The following is a 21,910-nucleotide window of genomic DNA, read 5'->3' on the forward strand; positions in this document are numbered from 1 at the left end:
CAGGGTTGCTATACTGGCCATATTATACACTGATGAAAAGAATACTGTCAGTGGTGCTATACTGGCCATGTTATATACTGATTACCAGTATACTATCAGGGGTGCTATACTGACTATGTTATACATTTATGAACAGTATACTGTCAGTGGTGCTATACTGGCCATGTTATATTTATTATTATTATTATACTTTATTTATAAAGCGCCGACAGATTCCACAGCGCTGTACAAGATGAACATTTTTACAGATAACGACAAGTACAATACAGCAATTGACATACAGATCCAAGAGGAATGAAGGGCGTATTAAATTTAACGGATGGTTTTGCTGGCAGCATTTATCGTAGACGTGCATTTCTTAACACGGGAATCCAGCATCCGGTGACACTGTTAACAAAGCGTTTATTTTCCCGTCGGTAATCAAACTCCGCTGATTACACCGAATTATTATCACTCGCCACCGGGAGGCGCTGTCCTCTCCTGTTTACCTTTTGCGGTTTGAAGCGCGCTGACGTCATTCAGCGACCCTGCGCCCTGATTGGTCATATTTGAAAAATACCATGCGCGGGAAGCGGAAGTTCCATACCTGATCGCCAGATACCGAAACCGGGAATCCAAGGGGACTAAATCACAGACTGGATCTCGGAGACGCCAGAAATAGAGCGGTTTTAAGAAGTGTCAGAGACCGGAGGAGACATGAAGACTGCGTACGTATCTGGGTCTTTCCATGGGAAACCCTCGGTGCAATCCGGGACTCGTGTACGTTGGGAAAACCCGATTCACGGCTTTGGGGCTGCCTCGGGATTTATATTATTCCGCTAGCCCGGTCACTAAGTATTTGAATGAATCGTATTGTGGCCCAAACGTGCGCTACCTTCGTGTTGTCCGTTTAAAATCCGGGTGTCCCGCCTGTCAAATAGCTTTGGTGGCCAACATACGATATAAACGGGATACTCTATTATCTCAATGCCCGGTGCTTATATGCCACATTCACAGCAACACCGGCAAACTGTTCAGCCGCCGACATATAAAGCACATACTTGGTACTTTTACATATGTTCTTGGGGTGTGTGCCGAGTCAGCAGTTAGACCGATGTATTGTTACACCTATAATATAACGCAGGCCTTTGCGGCCCCATAACATCCGCGTTTTGAGCAACCGATTTATAGTGAAAACAGCCCTTAACGCAGCAGGAGAAACAGTTCGAAGACTTATATGTTGGGCAGATCGCATGTGAGATTTCCTTTCTCCATCGGTTTAAAACCACATTGTAAGCAGTTAAACTCCTTAGCCTTGTTTCTTCACTTGATCCTGTGCTTCTGCATAACAGAAGGTGAGAAAATACTTTGCTTTCCTGTTAATGAATGGCCTGCATTGTGTGGGCTGCTGGGGCTGCGGTTTCTGTAGGGGGAGGCTGGGGCTGCAGTTTCTAAGGGCTGGGTGGGTGTCTTCACCCTTCAGGAATGTGCTGGCCTTTGCGTGGAGGTAGAAAACTAACATCTCCCACTTATTCACCCGCTGATATGATTTTAAAATGTAAATCCATGGAAGGCAAAGTATTTCAGCAAAGGGTTAAAAGCAGGAATTGATCTAGAAACAGTTACATTCCCGATACCAATCTGGTAACATTGTAGAAAATAATATTCCCTAGAATGAGGTAAGAAAGTAAAACCCCTTTGTGTGGCTGATCCCCTTGGAACTGTTGCAGTAAAGGGTTTTGCGGATGTGGTCTCTGCACAGCTGAGCCGGGTGTCTGATTTATAAGAGAGGAGCTGTTAGATGATCAAACATTTAATCTATGAAGAAAACACCATCGAGATGAACAATATTTAAAAGATACAATGAACGCAAAACTACCTTCCTTGGGAATTTTAATAGAATGCAAACAGACAGCTTCTTTGACTGAGAGATCCCCACACAAAAAAAAATCCACTCACTGATTTATCGCCACCAAAGATGTTCTGACACCAGAATCCAGGCGTCTGTGTGGGTGAATCTGCTCGCTAGCGTTTCCAGCGTTTAATTCCCCGTCCCGATAAATAGGATCATTGGAAGGTAAGGATTGCGGGTTTGTCAGATTGAGGTAGAGGCAGGTGGTAAACTTTTCAAATCTAGGAAGGAATGCAACCGAAAGCGATGTATATAATGTTACCGTCAGCGAGGTTTTGGGAGGAATAGGTAATTGAGTATAATTTGGTTTATGCGTAGAAGCTATAGACTCACAATGATCAATCTATTTATTCCTTCTATTAGCCGGACTAAAACCCCACGGCGACCACCTCCCAAAAAACCATCTAATGCAGACCAGAAGGATCCAGTGGGGGTAAGTTTACATGCATGTTAATAAATAGTGACTAATGCCAATTAGCTGAATAACAATGGATAGCTTTTTGTTATGAGCTTCTTGCTGTAAAATCCCTTTAATAAGGCTGTATTGCCCTGCTTTGAAGCCAGTTATAGTATATCCTTTATTCATGCTTAACCTTTCCTTCTTAAGTCACGTTTTATTCACTTATTCAAGGTGCGGATATATTTTGGAAGAACTGCTATGTACCAGAATTCAATATTAATTAAAAACTAGAAAAAGTGTCTGGTGTGAGAAAAACGAGTACAAGATTAAAGGACAAAATATTTTGATCCATAAAACAAAGGCATCCCTCTTAACAATTGAGTTGATTTGCCCCACTTCAGCTCTATTGGCATTATAAGCTCCATAATAGCTAAACTATACGTTTATCTGCTGTAATGCTACGACTAGCGTTAAGTTGCTGCTAATTCTAATCTAAACATCCTCAGCCGGACCAGTGGTGACGGGCCAATTCTCTTCACTGCTTTCATGCCGATCTATAAAGCCAAGCAGGGGTTGTTAATCTTAATTGTAATTTTAGGAACCATGATTGATATTCATCATATTCTTTATACTTGCCTGTTTCTACAGGTTTACTGCAGAGTGCGTCCTCTGTCTCCCTCTGACCAAGAGTGCTGCATTGAAGTCATCAACGAGACCACCGTACAGCTGCACCCTCCAGATGGACACAAGGTGAACCGGAATGGTGAATATAAAGAGGTGAGCGTTCAAAGATCTGTTTCATGTTATGAAACAGCCAATCGTTACAGCGCAACCACTTCCCTGTTTATTTCTGCTCCCTTTGTGATAAGACGCATAACAGCATGACACCAACACATCTTAGTCTCTGCACATCTTTTGCGGTGGAAATGACGTGACAATTGCACTGCGGTACATCTTTTGATCAATGAAAAAAGGGTAGTGATTCACTTTAAGTACATTTTCACTTTACATACGTGCTCTGGACCCATTGTGTGCATTAATGTGGGGTATGCCTGCACATATTTGCTTGTATAAAGTATTGTCGATTTTCCTTTTAATGTCTCCTGGTATTACTCTTGTCCATGTTTCAACAATTAAAGATTTTTCTTAAGAGCATTTTGAGTTCTTCAGTTTTCTGTGCGATTGCTTATAATTATTATTTTTCCCCCTCAGACACAATATTCTTTTAAACAAGTATTCGGAACTCAGATAACACAAAAAGAACTGTTTGATGTTGTAGCCAAACCTCTAGTGGAAGATCTGATCCATGGAAGAAATGGTTGGTATGGGGGGGTACACACCAGCTGCAGGCATTTGGTGGAGCTTTTTCTGTAAACTAAAATTCTGTTGTGAATCTAGGTCTGCTTTTCACGTATGGTGTAACTGGAAGTGGAAAGACACATACCATGACTGGATCCCCCGGGGATGGCGGTCTCCTGCCTCGATGTTTGGACATGATCTTTAACAGCATTAGCAAATTTCAAGCTAAGAGATATGTACGTGGTTGTTCTTTCCTGTTTAATATTTGTTTGTCATGTAGATTCTGAATAGGGAATGGGAAGAATAGCTTATTGTTGGTTATTTTTGGGTTCTTATATATTATTGCAGTTCGGCTGGTCTGATTTCTCATGTGGCTTGCAGGTTTTTAAGACGGATGACAGAAATGGCATGGACATACAATGTGAGGTTGATGCTCTATTAGAGAGACAAAAGCGGGAAGGCCACTCACAGCTGGCTAGCAAAACTCCTCTAAACAAGTAAGCAAAACTCAATTATTGAGCCTGATGCAGGCCTTGCGAGGGAATCCCTGTGAGTAACCCTTTGTGCTCCACAGACAGAGGATGGAGCCTGAGTTTGCTGATATGATAAACATTCAGGATCACTGCAAGGTGGAGGAGGTGGACGAGGACAGCGTATACAGTGTCTTTGTATCATACATTGAAATCTACAATAACTATATCTACGACCTTCTGGAAGAAATGCCTATAGATCCTATAAAGCCAAGGTAAGTTACTGCATGAACTTGCATTGGTCACCTGTCTTCCGAATTGTAACACTAGCGACCTGTTTTATCCTGTGACCTTTTAATCTTAATGTTAAAACTAAAGTTCTCGTTTATATAAATGACCATGAAATGTTATTTTGCCCTTTCTATGCACAATTAACTCTTTGGGTACAAGAGTGGTAGTGGAGTATTGATTTAATGTCATGGCACTCTAAAAGGTCTTGCCTTTGTAGGAGAATATAAAGTAAACTGTATGGAAACTTCTGCGACAGGCTCCCCCGTGCCATTTTTTTATTTTTTATTTCTTTGAAATCCTTGTGTAATGTAGTGGATTTGGTTACCAGACAAGGTACTGTTCACTACGGTGCAGTGATATATGCATTAAGCCGATGCAGACATTATAACCTGTCCCTATTCCTTTGTCAGGTGGAACACGCCAGGAAAGAATGCTGAGTTTATGTATGTGTTTGTTTGTAGCTCGTGCCATAGCTCCATCCCTGAGTGTTTAAAAAATAAAATCTCTTCTCCCATAAACCTTCCAACCTCTCGCATCATACTGCATGTTTGCTTCCCTTTGCTCCTAATAGTTCATGTAGCAAACCTTTCATGCTGGCTCAGCTAGTTTAGCTTTGTTACGTTTATCGGTTTACTTTAATTTCAGTTCTTTGCATTTTGCAGGCCACCGCAATCCAGAAACCTACGTGAAGATCAGAACCATAACATGTATATTGCTGGATGCACAGAGGTGGAGGTGAAAACTACAGAAGAGGCCTTTGATGTGTTCTGGAAAGGTGAGGGCTTTGTCTGGGGTCATAAAGTAGGAGCTTGATAAAGACGCTGATTGCCAATGAGCTTCTGGCTCATGAAGTTTCTTCACCTAAACTACAGAGATTCAGAAGAGTAATGTGAGGAAATTCCAATTTACGGAAACGATAGTAGAGCTCTATTGGAAGTTTGTTCCATGTGCATAAAGCTAAAGTCCTAAATAATTAAGGGCAGTCTGTTGGTATGCGAGTGGCTATATATAAAGTCACTAATTGGCTTTCTAGTCTAGTGGTGTTTCTTGGCTGAGTAAGCCAACTCTAGCATTTTTTTTTTTTCTGCAAGAAGAGTAAAATTTTAGTTCACGGCTAGAAATGTAATGCCTTCAGTGCTCGATTAACCAGAACGGCTGCATCCCCAACAAAAAGTGTTCATTGAAGCAGCCTTGTTAATAGACCTGTTGGGCTCATACATGCTCTGTTTTGTATGGGAACAAACTTATTTGAATTATTGGTCATGAATAAGATTGCCCCGATACGATCCTAACAAGGGAACTCGTTTCAGGTCAGAAGAAGAGAAGAATTGCAAACACCACGCTGAACCGCGAGTCCAGTCGCTCCCACAGTGTCTTCATGATTAAATTGGCGCAGGCTCCGCTTGATGCTGATGGAGATAATGTGCTTCAGGTAAACGCAGCTGATCGTATAGGCTGTGTTGTCTGTCCTCTGTTGGAGAGGAGCATGTGAGCAGGGGATATGTTTCAGGATGGCTTGCCAGTCCTAATCGTTAATGCTTGCTGTCATGTCACATTTTTTTATCAGGAAAAAGAGCAGATCACTCTAAGCCAACTTTCCCTTGTGGACTTGGCTGGAAGTGAAAGGACAAATCGCACCAAGGCTGAGGGTAACCGTCTACGGGAAGCAGGTAAACGCTGAATTATTTTTACGCAACAGTTTATTTATGCTATGCGTGTGGGTTGCATATTAAATGTGTTTTTTTTTGTTTTTTTTTGTTTTTTCTTTCCTCAGGAAACATTAACCAGTCATTGATGACGCTAAGGACATGTATAGAAGTTCTTCGAGAGAATCAGCGTTATGGTACAAACAAGGTAAAAAATTATTTTTTTTTCTTAATTTTGTTGGTGTAATTGACCCTGGGGATGTTCAGCTGCCAGGTAAGCTGGAATTCTCAGGGTGTTTGAGTTGTTGAGATGCCAAGCTGGATGAAATGACTTACTGCTCCTGGAAAATATCCTAAAATCTTGTGTGTTCCTCTCCCAATAGATGGTACCGTACAGAGACTCAAAGTTAACTCATCTGTTTAAGAACTACTTTGATGGGGAGGGCAAAGTCCGCATGATAGTGTGTGTCAACCCAAAGGCTGATGATCACGAGGAGAGTTTGGTGAGTATAAATAACGTTGAATAATGTATTTCTGATTCTCTTTAATAAATGGGCGCTGATTGGTTCGTTATATCTTGTTACAGCAAGTAATGCGGTTTGCAGAGATGACGCAGGAAGTTGAGGTTGCCAGACCTGTAGACAAACCAATCTGCGGTCTGACTCCAGGCAGACGCTACAGAAACCAAGCATTCAAAGACGAGCTTTCCCGCAGACTGGAGGAGCGTGGGGGCCCAGTAATTGGAGGTGATACTAGGGATCTGATGCTGGGATATCTACCGCTTCTTACTTTTGTGGTCTTTGTGTCCTCATTTGTTCTTTCTCTCCCCCAACTAGAGCCTGACGATCAGTCTGTGATAGAGGTACTTATTCAAAGCTTCCCTCCAATCCCATCTTGCGAGCTTCTCAATGCTAATGATGAGAATACACTCCCACTGCTCATTGAAGTCCTGGAGAAAAGGAGAAGGATCCGCCATATGATGGCTGAGGAGTTCAATAAGAACGGTGAGATACAGATTATGCCGACTAGTCACAACCACTGCTTCTTATCTGCTGTCAAACTCTGTTTCTAAGCATATTCTGCCTCCGAAATAGCTTAACAAACTATGGGTGTAAATACAGCATTCTTAACTTCTGCCTAGCCAAATATGTGCCATGTGGCTGTAATCTAACTCGCTCTTACTTGTTTCTCTAGTATCCTCCTTCAAATCAATGTTACAAGAAGTTAATGGGGTGGTTGCTGCCAAGGAGAATATTGTTCAGGGCAGAATGTCGGAGAGAGATAAGATTATAGCGTCACAAAAATCTGAAATGGAGCGACTGGAGAAGAAAATCAAAACCTTGGAGTACAAGGTGAGTGCAACACCAATTTACCTAAATTAAATTAACAAAATTAAGCTGATTCCAATTAAAATAAAGTAAAATCTGCTAATAAAACTGGCACATGATTATTACAAACATTTGAGGCAATCGGACAAAAAGAAACACATTACCCACACAGTTCCACATGGAACCCAGTGACATTTCCTTCATGCGTTTTTTTGTACGTGTTCTTGTATGTGTTACTTGGGTAGCCATGTCTGTGTATTTTTTTTTTTCCATTTGTACATGTGAACCATAAGTTTAGTTAACTATTTAGCGCCTCCATTGTTGGCTATGATTTCTGTAGATTGACATTCTGGAAAAGACCACAACAATCTATGAAGATGAAAAGCGCTCCTTGCAGCATGACCTGGAGAACCAAACCCAGAAGCTGCAGCGGCAACTGTCCGATAAAAGACGTCTGGAAGCCCGGCTGCAGGGCATGGTGTCAGAGAATTCAATGAAATGGGAGAAAGAATGCGTAAGTGACGTTATTATAGACATAATTTACCTTTGCCATTACTCATATTGGTAATCGTCTTAAATGTTTTTATATATTTTTTGGTCATCTTGAAGCTGATTTATCCTCAAAATTATGCTTTGCATAATGTTTTAAAATGTCTCTTGTCAAAGATATAAAAAATGACAGCTCAGTAAGCTGTTACTCTGCGTTAAGTCCTTGCCGTGAAAGTTTCCAACTCTTTGGCCCGTATATTTGGAGCGATGCATCTCGGCTCACAAACTCTTCTCCCTTGAAGGCCCCCAAAAAGTTTAGATATTGACCGTCTTAAGACGTCTGTGGCCTTATTTAGGGTTAAAAGAAATAAGCTTATTAGTCCGCTGAATTCATATGGTTAACAAGTGTTTATAATTAGTAAAACCAATCACTCTGTGCCTTTTGCAGGAACGCCGTGTGGCAGCCAAACAGCTGGAGATGCAAAACAAGCTTTGGGTAAAAGATGAGAAACTGAAGCAGCTCAAAGCCATCGTAACAGAGCCTAAGAGTGAGAGGCCCGAGCGTCCGTCCCGAGAGAGGGACAGAGAGAGAGAACCAAGGGTACCCGTCAGATCCATCTCTCCTTCTCCTGCACCTGTATGTCACACATCCGGTATATCTTGCATGATGGTTGGGGGAGGTTGAGGGCACTTGTGATGTCTCGCTACGTGTTTAGATCACACGGTCTGTAGTGGGTGGAGGGCTAAGTGGTCTCCTCACTAAAGATTATTGTTCTTTGTCATCCCAAAGTTCCTAATGTAAATGGGTATCATGCCTTCACGTTCATCCCTCTGTTTATACTGCTTGCATTTCACCGTCATTTCACCTCATCTGAAACATTACAACCGGAGCGCACCCATTCACTGATTGCCCAAGTGGGTTATATTACAACTGATGAGACTGCCAGTTATCAAATGTTGAATGGCGTATGCATCCATCATGCTTTATTAAACAATTGTTTTCATCTCCAAAAGTCAGGAACAGCACAAAAATAACTTGTTTATTATTTCTGATGATCTACTGAAATCTGTTATTTTTTATGCAGATTGTCTAGTCTTTACGGCATTTTCCTTTCAGTGACACGGTATAACGGCCTCCTTTTTAATGCGTGCATAGAATCTTGTGCCATACTGTATATAATAGCTATTCAGTATTGTAGTCCGCCTACATGTCGGCTCTGTAGGTTCATCCTCCTGTGTTGGAGTAACATACTCTATAAGGATATTCTGGAGCCTCCGGTATAGGAGCTGCTGGGGTTTCCTGATGCGCGGACTTCTTGCAGTGCAGAGCGCATTGTTGATCCTTTGACATGTGTTTTGTCTCTTGGTCTCTCTAGTTGACTGGTAATACCGTTGCCCAGTCACTCTACAGCCAGCCGTCCGCAGCTGAGCTGAGGCTACATAGACGCTCAAACTCCTGCGAAAGCATTTCCGTGGCTTCCAGCATCTCTCAGTGGGAGCAGAAAACTCCACAGCCCAACACTGCGAGCCGCAGGCGGTGGGAGCCCGAGGCAGCTAGGAGGTTAAATACAGCAGAGGGCAGGTCTCCGTATCCAATATCAAGGCAGCAGGGAGAGCTAGAAGAGGAGCAATGTTCCAGGGTTAGTCAGCTACTAAGTACCGACCGCTAATAGAAGCAACATGGTATAGTCTGCAGCAGTCCTGCCAGCTGCTAACCACATGTGTTTATCAACCGCTCTGGCAGAACTGCTGCAACTACTGCAAATAAGCTTTCACTTGCCAAAATAACCTGCAATTACAGCTCATTGGGATGCTTTAAGCCCGGGGCTATGCTTGCCCTGCGAATGTCCTGCTCGATCTGCAAACTGTTGCGCTGATCACACCGCGCTCCCCTTTGGGAGCTGTACATTTTGCATTGTAGCTGCACTTAAACTCCTCTGTTCCTGATTAGCTCAAAAAACACCTTTTAGATCAATGAACTATTGGCATAGCACCAATTTTGCATAAAGCAAGCAATCCACTGCTAAACGACTCCCAACGTAGTTTAGAAGTCGCAGAGGGACCCGTTCTGTAACATGCATGTTTCCATTCTGAATTACCGTATTTGCTCGATTATAAGACGAGGTTTTTTCCAGAGCAAATGCTCTGAAAAATACCCCTCGTCTTATAATCGGGGTCGTCTTCTAATCAGACCCCAAAAAAATGGCTGGGGCCATGCTGCTTACCGGTCGCGAGCAGCGTCTCTTCCGTTAGAAGCAGGAGGACAGGATGCTTGTAGCTTCCTCACAGAACTCTATCTCCCCCTCCCTCCTCTGGGGGCGGGGCCAGAGAAGTTGCTGGTACAGCCGGTCCCCTGCAGAAGTCTTCGAGTGAGAGATCTGCAGTTCAGGTAAGGGGGTGGGGGAGGGTTTTTGGGTAAGTATGTGTGATTAATGTGTGAAGTATGTGTGATTAATGGACTGAATGAGTATTTAAATGTTTGTGAATGTGTGTTTGTGTGTGATAGCATGGATGTGTAAGGGGGGTGGGGGTTGTAGCATGGCATAGGGAGGCTGTAATCCCACTACTATCATCCCCAGGTTCCAGCATGTACTGGCTGCCTTGGCTTGATAGGAGTGTGATTGCTGTTAGCAGCAATCACACTCCTATCAAGCCAAGGCAGCCAGTACATGCTGGGTTAAAAGGCATATCATGGGGCTGAGTGGCATATAGGGGGTTTAACCCCCTATATGCCACTCAGCCCCATGATATGCATATATACCTCCAGAAATGCATTTTAACCCCCTATATGCCACTCAGCCCCATGATATGCCTTTTAACCCCCTATATGCCAGAGTGGCATATAGGGGTATAAGGCATATCATGGGGCAGAGTGGCAAATAGGGGGGTATAAAGCATTTCTGGGGGCAGAGTGGCATAACTGGGGGGGGCAGGTTGGCAAATAAAAGGAAATGTAAAAAATATATTTACATGAATTAATATTTACTGGTAAAACTTTTTTTCCTATAGGGTCGTCTTATATTCAGGCTTTTTGTTTTTTTCCTAAATTAATATTTTGATTTTGGGGGGTCGTCTTATAATCGGGGTCGTCTTATAATCGAGCAAATACGGTATCACCCAGACGTTTCTCACTGCTCGCTGTCAAAATGTAAAAGACATACCCAGGTATAAAGTCGGGATTCTATAGGCGTGTGGCTGGGTAACTATTGTGGTTATTTTTTTTCCCCCCACGATATAAGCAACTCTTACAGGAACGGAGCCCGGTTCTCTGCAACAGTGACAGGTTTCTCTTTAATAAGGGACCCTTTTATTTCTTTACTATATATTTCCTTATTCTGGGAAAGGCTATTTGGTTTCTGCTTGCTGCTTTGTTCAAATATATTCTCTAGGAGCAACTGTATTGAGACTTTGCTCCTTCCTGTCCAAATTCTGTTCTTCTGACAGCCGTCAGTATTGGTAGATTTTATTTATATAATGTATAGATTACACATGCATTTTTTATTTTGTGTGTGGCCTGGTTGAACTCCCACTAATGTGTGTAAAATAGTTGCAGTGCTATGGCTGAATTGAGCCCATAGTTGTATTTTTTGTATTTTTGATATACTGTAAACCATTTGATGCAACCCATCTTAACCAATGAACATCTTGATACCAAATTGCTTTAAATAGGACATCTGCATGGCGCTTGCATGTTTTTTTGTGAAATTTGTGCTTTACAAATTAAGGCAAATCATGGTCTTGAGCACTCACAGGTCTGGTAACTATATGGTCCATCTGCTATCTAAATTGTCCCTTACTGTAGGCCGTTTCCAAGCTTATGACTGCCTTTTTTTAAGGACTACTTGAGTGCAGGCTCTTGGGATCATATCATTGGTATAAAAAAAAACCTGCTTACTGATAAAGGTGTCTGAGTAGATCCTGAGACTAGCATTAGATCAATTTAAATGATTTCCAAGAATTTTTTTATTTTTATAAAGCAGGTTATAGTTTCCTGTGATCACCTACCCTTTTAATTGGCTAAACTTATTGGCATTATACTTTCCCCCTTGGTTTATATTGGGTGAACTTTACGATCTGAATGCTTCAGTCTCGGTTACCAGGCCATCCGAATGCTCCTGTCTCTGCACTGGAATTAATCGGTCACTGATTTTCCCTGTTTGTCTTGATTTGCTCTCTGGACCTGTTCAGAATGTTCCCCCGGTGCATGCCCGGCACCGCCGCTCGCGTTCAGCCGGGGCGGAGAGATGGGTAGACCATAAGCCGCCCAGTAGTGTGGAGACCGAGACGGTCATGCAGCCCCATGTCCCCAACGCCATCAAAGTTTCCGTTGCCAGCGAAAAGGCGCTGGCAAAGTGTGACAAGTACATGCTGACACACCAGCAACTGGCCTCAGATGGGGAGATTGAGACTAAACTTATTAAGGTAAAAATAAAAGTGCCGTGGGGGGGGTGTTCATTCATTACTGAGAAACGGTTAACTGATGCCGGCAGCTACATGAATTTTATGATCAGAACAGTGTTTTGCAGATGCCTTTCTATTTTGTACACCAGTTTCTTTAAATAGCGTTCTGATAAGTATATACGTGTATCTGTATCTGTCTTGAATGTCACATTTGGGTGTTCACTTTGAGGTGTGAGGGAAAGGTGTCCATTGTCTGATTAGCATTCGCATTTTAACCTCGTGCGTGTCTTACGTTGACAGGGGGATGTTTTCCGGACTCGGGGAGGAGGTCAAGCAGTTCAGTTCACGGATATTGAAACATTAAGGCAGGAATCTCCACCTGGATCCACGTGAGTTGGCTTAGAACCAAAGCTACACAGTAATGCCCGTTTCCTCAGACTTTAGTGACAAGTTGCATCATTCATGCTGCTTATTCAGCTAAGCATGCCGTGTCTCATTCATCAATGCGGCGGTAGACGTAAGGAAGCTGTAACTACTGGCTGGTTAGATGTTGCGGTGCAATGTTGGTGTTAGGCGTTGCACCCGCTGTATAGATGATCTGGGGTCTCTGCACTGGTGAAACATTTTGCTTTCCTTTTTAGCCGCAAACGCAAATCGTCACCAACAAAGCCTCCCCCGCAGGAAGACACAACAGAGTCTGAATGGACAGATGTAGAAACCAGGGTATGTGCAGGCTTCAGTCGTGTATAGTGACTTTTATCCGGTGACAATGATTTACCTTAATCATGATGAATCGGGTGAACTAAATTGCCCAGTGCCAAAACAAATATTTGAAATAATATACAGCGCCTCCTACAAAACAAGACAATAGACATGCATCAAAGCAAAAAAACTAACTAGATATAAGATACCAATCGGCCCAAATATCTTGGTGTTTAAGTACATAATTTTACTTGCTTTATTGCTGTTTTTTGACTGCTCCTTGTTTATCTGATACTGGTTTGGGGCCAGACCATTTAGTAGCGCTGCGTGTAGGGCTTCACGCACTTTTTGAGTGTCGGATCATTAAACGCCATGCTTCCTCTCTGTATAGTGTGCTGTTGCTGTGGAGATGAGAGCCGGCTCTAATCTGGGTCCTGGATACCAGCATCACGCCATTACCAAGTAAGTGATTCCTCCACTGATCAGCAGGAAAGGGTTAATATTTTAGGCTCTCAATGCCTTTGTTCTCCAGTATCCCCCACATACATTTGCCAATCTAATTCTAACATCCCACTCACTCATTTCAGCGCGATCTTCTCGCAGCATATTGCTGTTGGATGTGAACGCTACCCATGATGCCTCTTTGTAATGTAAATTAATAATCCTAATACTGTTTTAGGCTAACTTAATGGTATATGAATGCACCAATATAGTGCAAAACTTTTATTGGGCAATATGCAGACACTTATCTGATTAAGTGATTTTAACCATTTAGTAAAGTCTGACAGATGTGTTTATTTTTTTATTTTTTGGGGGGTTTATTTATACTTTTTTTTTTTTTTTCCTTTGTTTTAGACGCAGAAAACCTTGAAGTGAAGACTGCTGATGGCGTGGAATATGTGAAGTTGTATATAGTGGGATGAGTGGCAGCCAGCCTGCATCTCTTGGATTCACTGCCAGATAGACTTTCTGTGCTGTTCTGCTGCTGCGGCTGTGGATTTTATTTAACCTTTCATGAACCTTCGGACAGTGGGATATCGAGCTACTTATATACACAGTTTTCTACATTAAACATGGAAGGGTTTTTATTATCTATTATATCTATTTTTTTTTCTCCATCATACTGTTTAAACAAAGAAAAACTGCTGCTCCTGATAGCGGCAACAATGCACTTTACCGTCGCGTTTCATAGCGATGCACTGCATCTATTTAACACATGGTGCTTTGTTTTACGCAACATGTCTCTAATCATACTACTAACCTCCAGCAAGAAATATACAAGCTGATTTTAGAGACTTGTAAATAAAATTTAAAGGGCTTTTCATGAAAATGATAACTTAGCCTGCTTGTACCTTTTTTTCGTTTCTAAGGCACAACTGCTTTTTCCTGTAAATTAATCTGTTACAGCGATAGTAGAATTACAGATTTTTTTTTTATACATATGCTGTTTGCTGGTGTCCCTTTTACATGTTTATTTTGCAACAATATATATACATACAATCTCAAGAGGTTTGTCCCAACAGGCATAATTTGATATCATTGTCAATAATTTATTGCTGTACAAAAGGTGATGGTTGGCCACTTACATATTGTCTCTTTATTTTTGTTTAAGACCTGCCACTTTTTTTTTTCTCTCATCAGTGTCACATTATATAAAACAGGTGTAGTTATACATTCTTCCTTCCAGGAGAGTGTTGGGTGAAGATTTTGGTAATTGTAGTTTAAATACATGTATGTTGGCCTGTACCTAGAGTTAGCATTAGTGTGTGCCCCCCATATGACACATCTAATTTTACCATCCCCTTAACATTGCTTTTCTTCATTAGTGGGGATGTATAAACTTGCTTACTGTGGGATATCACTATGGGGCTAAAGGAAGAGTTGTTTCAATTAACTTCGTTATGAGTTATAACGGTCCAACCCCACTGAGCTTGTGTTTGTAACAAGATCTTGGATTTCCTTGTATATAATCTATAGCTTAAATCCACAAGAAGCATTTGTGGCAGATAAACTAACATTTGTTAGGCAGATCTTTGCTCACAGATTACACTTAGTGCAGATTTGCTCCGCTGCCAGCAGGTGGCAGTGTGTCACCAGTCCCGCAGTACTCAGTGCTGTTTCTCCTCCAATGCATGCTTTTGCTGGTCTGGGTCCTTCTTTTCAGTGTTAATAATACCGTCAGAGAATTCCTCTTGGCTTCTGCACAGCTTTTGAGGTGTGGGGTTTACACGTTAATCTATCTCTGTGTAAAATGTAGATTTCTTATTAACGCTGTGGGCTGGGCGGCCACACAGGCTTTAATTTAATGGACGGTGTTCTTGCCATGTCTGAGTTAAGTGTAGAAGGGCTCTTTATCATAAATCCCTGAGCTGGTATGTTATCTGGGAATGAGCGGCTCTGGCACAGGACGTTTAGTAGAAGTAGATCTTGCATTCCAGGAAGCTGTTGGCAGCAATTCTGCAGGGATTATTATGGATTCATGTTAATCAAAAAAAGTTACTCCAAACCATAGGTGAGAGGAAACACTGGGAGCAGGGGCTCTGTCAATAAATCTAATGTCTTGAATTTTTTTTTATATATTTAGTGTCCATTTTGTGTTTAGGAATCAGTGTTACTGGAGATAAACAAAGAGGTTGTAGTGATAAGATTATGCCATAGTTTAGTGGCCTGAAGTGTTTGTTCCAACCAATAAAATGACGACTATTTATAAACTCGCGTTACCTCTGAGCTTAAGGCAAATGGTTGATTAACCGTTTGTTACATAAATTAAGCTATTTGCATAACATGGGTTCTTTCTGAATAGATAAAAAAAAAAAAAAAAAAAAAACACTGTGTGGAAAGGGTCTTGATTACCTTTATTAGCATTTCAGAATGACTTTGCAAGCCTTGTTTTTTCCTGAGGAAGTTTCTGAGAGGGTTTTAGTTTTTGTACCCAGAGAAGTGGGACAGTTCTCTTCTGGTTCTGAAAGTAGCCAAGAAAGTAATCTGTCATTCTCCCTAATGCTGCGCTAAACTGAGAACGAGCAAAGGACAGCCTGTAACGTTGCTCTATGATGTCCTGTAGAGCTACTTTAAAATGATATTCAGTTACGGGTAGGCTATTACCTTTTTGGTATAATGTGGTTCGTATTCATAAAAAGGAATTCTAGAACAAAGATATAAATGTGGAATCCAGGAATCCAATGGAATGTTCCTGACGGTGGTGCCGTATCTTTATAAATGTCTGTCGGCTATGGTGTATGTTATGATGGCTTTCCAAATACGCAATACGTTAATCTGTAAATATCTACAGGGCCTGGCTTTCTATGAGCAGCAAGTTGGATCGTTGTGGCGCTGTTGGATCTGCTTGTAGCACCGGACATAGCATCAAACAAGACTGGTCCCGGAATTCCAACCGGTGGCACCAGTCTAGGGCTGTCCCCATACGGTCAGCTAGAGCCAGAAATACCCCAGCCTGGGTTACAGGACAAGCCGGGTGCTACTTGGGTGGTTAGAATAGCTCTGGGAAGAAATAGGTTGAGGTTGTTAAAAGAGATTTATTATCAAAGGACTTGTCATGGAAAGACTGCTGATCGCAGGCCCCGACGGCTGTTAAAAATAATAGCTTCCCAGACGAGCCCAAAGTCAGGTTCAGGAATCATTCCTTGTCTAAACTATTAATTTACAGGAATACGTCACTCCTGAAAATACTTCTTGATTGTATTTATAAAGCTGAATAACATGGAGGGACTAAATATAAAAGTCTGTGTCTTTAAACTATGGCATTCCAGGTCTAAACCGTCTGCCTCCAGCATGACCGTCTCGATATCTTATGTGCAGCTATTCAAAACGATCCCCTCCAGATTACTCAGATTACGATTTCTGTGGCGTTTACTCGCTATAATCTTACTATATTAACTATGCGTTAATAAGGGGCCAGGTTGGTCCAACGGGGTTGAATTGACCCTGTATGTTAGAAAATGAGATTCATGTCACTGCGACCCACCTACAACTCCCTCAGATACCCCGACTTTCCCAACTAACTTTTGGAGCTCAGTTTTATTACATGCTGTATTGCGTGCCAGAGCTGGTATTCTGACAGAGTGGATAGTGCAGTTTATAAGAGACACGCATACAGTCACTGTGTCCGTGTATAGTCCGGGTTTGTATATGTGTGGTTACTGGAGTGTATAACTTATAAGAGAAAACCTTAAAGTAGACGGTAAGTTTTAATACATTTAATAAGATTATAGAACCTGATACAAAGTAAGCTTATCTGTATACAACAGATGGCAATTATTATCTTTTATTTATATAGCACCAACAATTGGGGCAATTTCCTTGCAATTCCACATAAGTCTTGAGTAACCTGGCATTTAAACTGCATTTTGCCCCCGGTTGCAGCGATGTATTAAAGGGGCTCGGTTACTAGGGGCAGATTACCCTGTTGTTGCTCAATGGACGGATTGGGGTGATGAGAGACCCTTGTAACTGGTCCATTTACATTACATTGTGAGAGAGGGACAGTTTGGCCTTAAGGCTGGGAGTTGCGTCAGAGAGCCCGAGGCTGTTCTAGCGTCCCCGGGTACGCCTCACAAACTGTGCACGGGTTGGTAAGAGCGCTAGATTCACCCGGATCACTTCTTGATGCACTTACCCACGCTTAAAATAGCCCTGGCCTATGGCTAGTGGGGGAGGGGGATTCTGTTTTAACGTATCAGCCTTCCGGCTGGGGCCTGTGGATTTTTTCACTGGCCCGTATCAGGTGTTTTTGGCTTCAGTGCTCGTGGCTTTTGGTGTTGAATGAGTCAGTGGAATGGGTGGGGAGGGAGTGGATTGTGCCTTCTGGCCCCCGCTGCCCTTTGAAGACTTCAGTGGGTCTGCTCTAGGGGCGATCCTAGAAGATCTGCCCCCCCCCCACCGTTTGAGCAGCAGCCCCCTTGTTTTCACTGGCATGGTAGTAGATGACGAAGAGCACAAATGCTCTCAAAAAAATTAAAAATTACATTAGCGATCTAAGTAAAGCCAGTAATATGAATCCCCTAACAATGGATAAACCAGCTGCCAGACTGGTTCCTTTCTGTGTTCCTTCCATGAGTTTGTAACGCATTCCCTTTCATTAAGCGTGTTTGTTAGACAGGGCTGTACTAAGCGTGTTGTCTCACAACTGTGTGTCCTGATACAAAATTGTAAAACATAAAAATGAGAATATTCCTTTTATACATCGAGCTGCGAATTAAATACACTGTGGGGGGAGATTGGAGTCTTTGTCACTTTTCTGAATGATACGGAAGATTCTAGCTCTTTAATCACTTAGCAAAGGGCCATCAACATCTCTTAAATGAACAATCATCACCCGGCAGCCCACCACGCTGACAGAAGTGGGGCCGACCGCTCCAATCCTGAGGGGATGAAACAGCTGGACAGGCAGGAGCTAAAGCCGGCCAATTACCGCATTACATGATCCGGGGACTAATGTGTCGGACGGCGCTCGAGCCTCTGTCTCCTTCCATATATACTGAATGCGGGATAATTATGGGATGCGGGTCCTGTCTGCTACTCAACTTCTCCGCGTAGTAAAGCTATTTTCATAGCCCCTACTTCAGCAGTTTCTAAACTAGGGCTACAACTACAAAGAGACTTTACCCAGGATCCACCTGACTCCAAGCATTCGCTCTAACACTGTGCATACCGGGGTAGGTTTAACTCTTTGTGCGGCGGGAGTCATGACATTTTTCATTGCAGGAGCCAGGCCAACTTTTGCAGTTTTACCCAAGAAAATGTGTTTCTTTATATTCAGGATAAATTATGCTATTCATAGATACATCGATTAAAGCAAACTGTGCACAAATTTCCAACTAAATAGTACATGTAACAAAAATGAAATCGTTTTCTTTAAGCCCCACCCCATTTAGTAAATTTATCCAATAGAGGTTGTTGTACATGTGAAAATACAAAGGGTTAAATTAAATAATTTTGCTAAACAAAATCTAGGTAGAAAATGTTCACAATCAGGCCAAGATGATAGCGGCGGATAAATGGCAGCGTTTAAAACAGCGAGGGAATTTAAACATGCAGGGAATAGACATAAATCTACCCTGAATCTAAAAAGCTTCATAAGGTTCAAGTGTTTAAATCAGGAAAAATGGGCAGACTGGACGGCTAACTGGGTCTCTCTGCTGTCAGACTATGTTTTCAATGTGTTTGCAGCTAATTACGGCTGAGGTGAAGGGATGATGGATTACATCTCTCCAATTCATCCGAAGGGGTTTAATGGGGTTGCAGTCAGGGCTCTGTACCGGCCGCGCGAGTTCCTTCACACCAAACCATGTCTTTATGGCTTTGTACACAGGGGCACCGTCATGGCGGAACAGGAAAGGGAATTTCCCAAACTGGCGCCACAGCGTTGGAAGCGAACAATTGTCTAAAATGTGTTTATATTCTGTAGCATTAACACTACCCTTCACTGGAACTAAGGGGCCCAAACCATGAAAAACAGGCCCAGACCATTACCCCTCCTCCACCAAACTTTGACGTAAGAACTATGCCAGGGGCGTCCAACATGCGGCCCGCGGGACCACGAGGTGCAACCGGGATCAGAAGGCATTTCTGGAGGCAGTGGCATAAAGGGGGTTAAAAGGCATATCATGGGGCAGAGTGGCATATAGGAGGTTAAGAGGCATATCACGGGGAAGAGCGGCATATAGGAGGGTATAAGGCATTTCTGAAGGCAATCACACTCCTATCATGCCAAGTCATATTGTTGATTTTTTTTGTCCAATTTTGGTGTGTTACTTACTTTTAATAAAAATGTGGTTAGCACACCAAAACTGGACAAAAAAAAAAATACAGTAATTAATTTATATATGATTGTTGACAGCAATCACACTCCAGTACATGCTGGGATCTGGGTATGCCTGAGATTGCCGTTATATATATAACATTGTTATTAAAGTTTGTGTACAATTTTGGTTTGTAACTTACTTTTATTAAAAGTGCGGGATTTTTTTTATTATTTTTAAAGGTGGGGGTCATTTTCGGCGTCCCGGCATCCGGCAAACTTGGATAGCAGGAGTTCATGAGACTTCCACATAAAAAAATGTGCAATTAATGACCCCAGAGAGAACCTTTTTACTGCTCCAATGCTTGGTGCTGCACGTGACAATCTTTGGCTTGTGTGCAGCTGTTCTGCCGCGGACGCCTATATCATGAAGCTGCCGACGCACAGTGCTTGCGCAGATGTTGCTTCCGTTAGTAAAGTGATGCTTCATAGGACAGGCAATTGTTAAGGGGGGTGTCTGTTTTATTCTATGTGCCCAGAGTGTTGGACTTTCCTGGTGGGGAACTTGATGAATTTATGTAATTTTACATTTAAATAATGACTAGGACTTGGTAATGACAAAGCGTTCCTTAAATGTAGGATAAATGTAAAGTTGTTAGTCTTTTACAGTCATTTGAGCCCGTTAGGACACTATATACCTTATTATTCCTCAAGACAACTGGTGGGGTCAGGGAAGTGCTTTTGGTAGCAGGCCCGCTCCTATCTAGTGACAGCTTCCTAAATAAGAGGTCTCAATGAATCTTAAATAAACCCTGGCCAGCTGACAGGTTCCTTCTAGCTCTGGGGGCCGAGTGTGCTCCCGCCATACACAGATTTCTGGGTCTACAGCAAAGGCCTGCTTGGCATGCTGGTGAAAGCATCGCTGGTTTGGAACATACTTTGGGTCACAGAAATGATACCTGGAGTATAGATAAATCAGCGCCGTGGCACAGAGCTGTATCCTAGTGAATATGCAGAATGCTTCTTGCAGGACAGAAAGCCATTGCCCACTGATAGCTGGTTTTAGTGCATCCCAACCTGTATTGCCAGAAGCGTAAACTAAATAACGGCGTATAATCCAAGTAAATAGTCTTCTCTTGGGATAACAGGCTTCGGAACACCTTAGAAAATACTCCATGTCACCTGTGGGTGCCACTGTCTTATTTTATAACTCATGACACAATTTAAAAAATAAAACTAAACAGGTGATGTAATTTCATACACATTATACTAGACACATGAAAGGAAATTATACACACAAAAGAATTGCCAAGGACAAAACAACTCGAGCAAAGTATATATTTATTGTAGTTTTTATTGATCCATTTCCATAAGTGTGCCGAACACACAGCCTTTTTCCTCTAATACTATATAGATCAGATAGTATAATCAAAGCCAGGCAGCCTGTACATCCCTCTGCTCATACGATGCCTGCCATCTCATAGCCTGCGGCGCGGAGATATTCTTATATAGCCACAAGCTGCTGTCCCTAGTACTATAAGGCAGGCAAGGTGCAAGTAGATACCAAACCTCTAGAACAACAGGTTAGGCATAAAATATCACCCTAGCACCTCTATGACTATATGACATCAGTTCTCATGGAAAAGGAGTCAGACCAGCTGAACCTTCCACAGAAAAGGTAAATGATCCAACATATTCATACAAAATATATATATAAATATAGAGCTCTATGTCTATTTACGGTGAGTGTAAACTGCTATCAAAGTGTGTAAACGGTTAGAAAGTCTCCGAACCTGGCCAGCCAAGTTCTCTGGGGCGCTATGGAGCCGCCAGTAACTTTGTCACCTTGTTCTCTGCCTAGAGGTCTCAGCGCATTCATTCAGTACTTCTCTCCAGCTGTTTCCCCCCTGAGTCTTCCGCATGAACCCAGTTTTACACTTTTCATGACTACTTCTACCTTTTAACACGACCACGCAGAGATTCCAACCTCAGAGGTCAGCGACAGTTACATTTTATAAATATCCTGAACTAGTAAGTGTGGGGCAGTTATAAAAATGGAAACAACTCACTCAAGTGAAGAACTAAAATTTCACCCAACAAGTGTGCAACAGGATCAGGTCCCTCACTCACCATCCCTACTCACAATAATGCACTAAAGAACTAGAAGGCTTACTAACCGGTCTACTTACAAAAACCCTACGGTAAACGTGTTTGCTTTGGCCTTCTGTTTTCC

At 42.3% G+C, this 21,910-nt stretch overlaps 1 protein-coding gene across 8 annotated transcripts; it reads left to right on the top strand.

Annotated features, from left to right (window-relative positions):
* The first annotated feature begins 566 nt into the window (after positions 1–566).
* Positions 567–14,253, top strand: KIF23 (kinesin family member 23). Of its 8 annotated transcripts, none has more exons than XM_053463584.1 (24): positions 567–707; positions 2,255–2,324; positions 2,940–3,068; positions 3,504–3,609; positions 3,690–3,826; positions 3,972–4,087; positions 4,165–4,335; positions 4,762–4,794; positions 5,014–5,126; positions 5,662–5,783; positions 5,919–6,021; positions 6,126–6,205; positions 6,381–6,500; positions 6,584–6,743; positions 6,834–7,001; positions 7,192–7,349; positions 7,666–7,839; positions 8,263–8,451; positions 9,191–9,454; positions 12,003–12,236; positions 12,516–12,604; positions 12,857–12,938; positions 13,309–13,379; positions 13,773–14,253. In XM_053463584.1, exons 1-24 carry the CDS (start codon positions 697–699, stop codon positions 13,786–13,788), a joined length of 2,916 nt encoding a protein of 971 aa, XP_053319559.1. In that variant the 5' UTR covers positions 567–696; the 3' UTR covers positions 13,789–14,253. The 8 variants fall into 8 exon arrangements, with proteins under 8 accessions (XP_053319559.1, XP_053319561.1, XP_053319562.1 ...); XM_053463586.1 differs by having other exon boundaries at positions 8,263–8,415; XM_053463587.1 differs by lacking the exon at positions 12,003–12,236.
* The last annotated feature ends 7,657 nt before the right edge of the window (positions 14,254–21,910 follow it).

The sequence above is a fragment of the Spea bombifrons genome, chromosome 4 (assembly GCF_027358695.1).
Source record: "Spea bombifrons isolate aSpeBom1 chromosome 4, aSpeBom1.2.pri, whole genome shotgun sequence".
In the NCBI taxonomy this organism is placed as follows: Eukaryota; Metazoa; Chordata; class Amphibia; order Anura; family Pelobatidae; genus Spea; species Spea bombifrons.

Bases quoted from the DNA above. Each gene is read 5' to 3' on its own strand.
- KIF23 (XM_053463584.1), top strand. The intron at 7,840-8,262 runs GTAAGTGACGTT...TGCCTTTTGCAG, and splicing joins TGAAATGGGAGAAAGAATGC to GAACGCCGTGTGGCAGCCAA. The intron at 12,939-13,308 runs GTATGTGCAGGC...CTCTCTGTATAG, and splicing joins GGACAGATGTAGAAACCAGG to TGTGCTGTTGCTGTGGAGAT.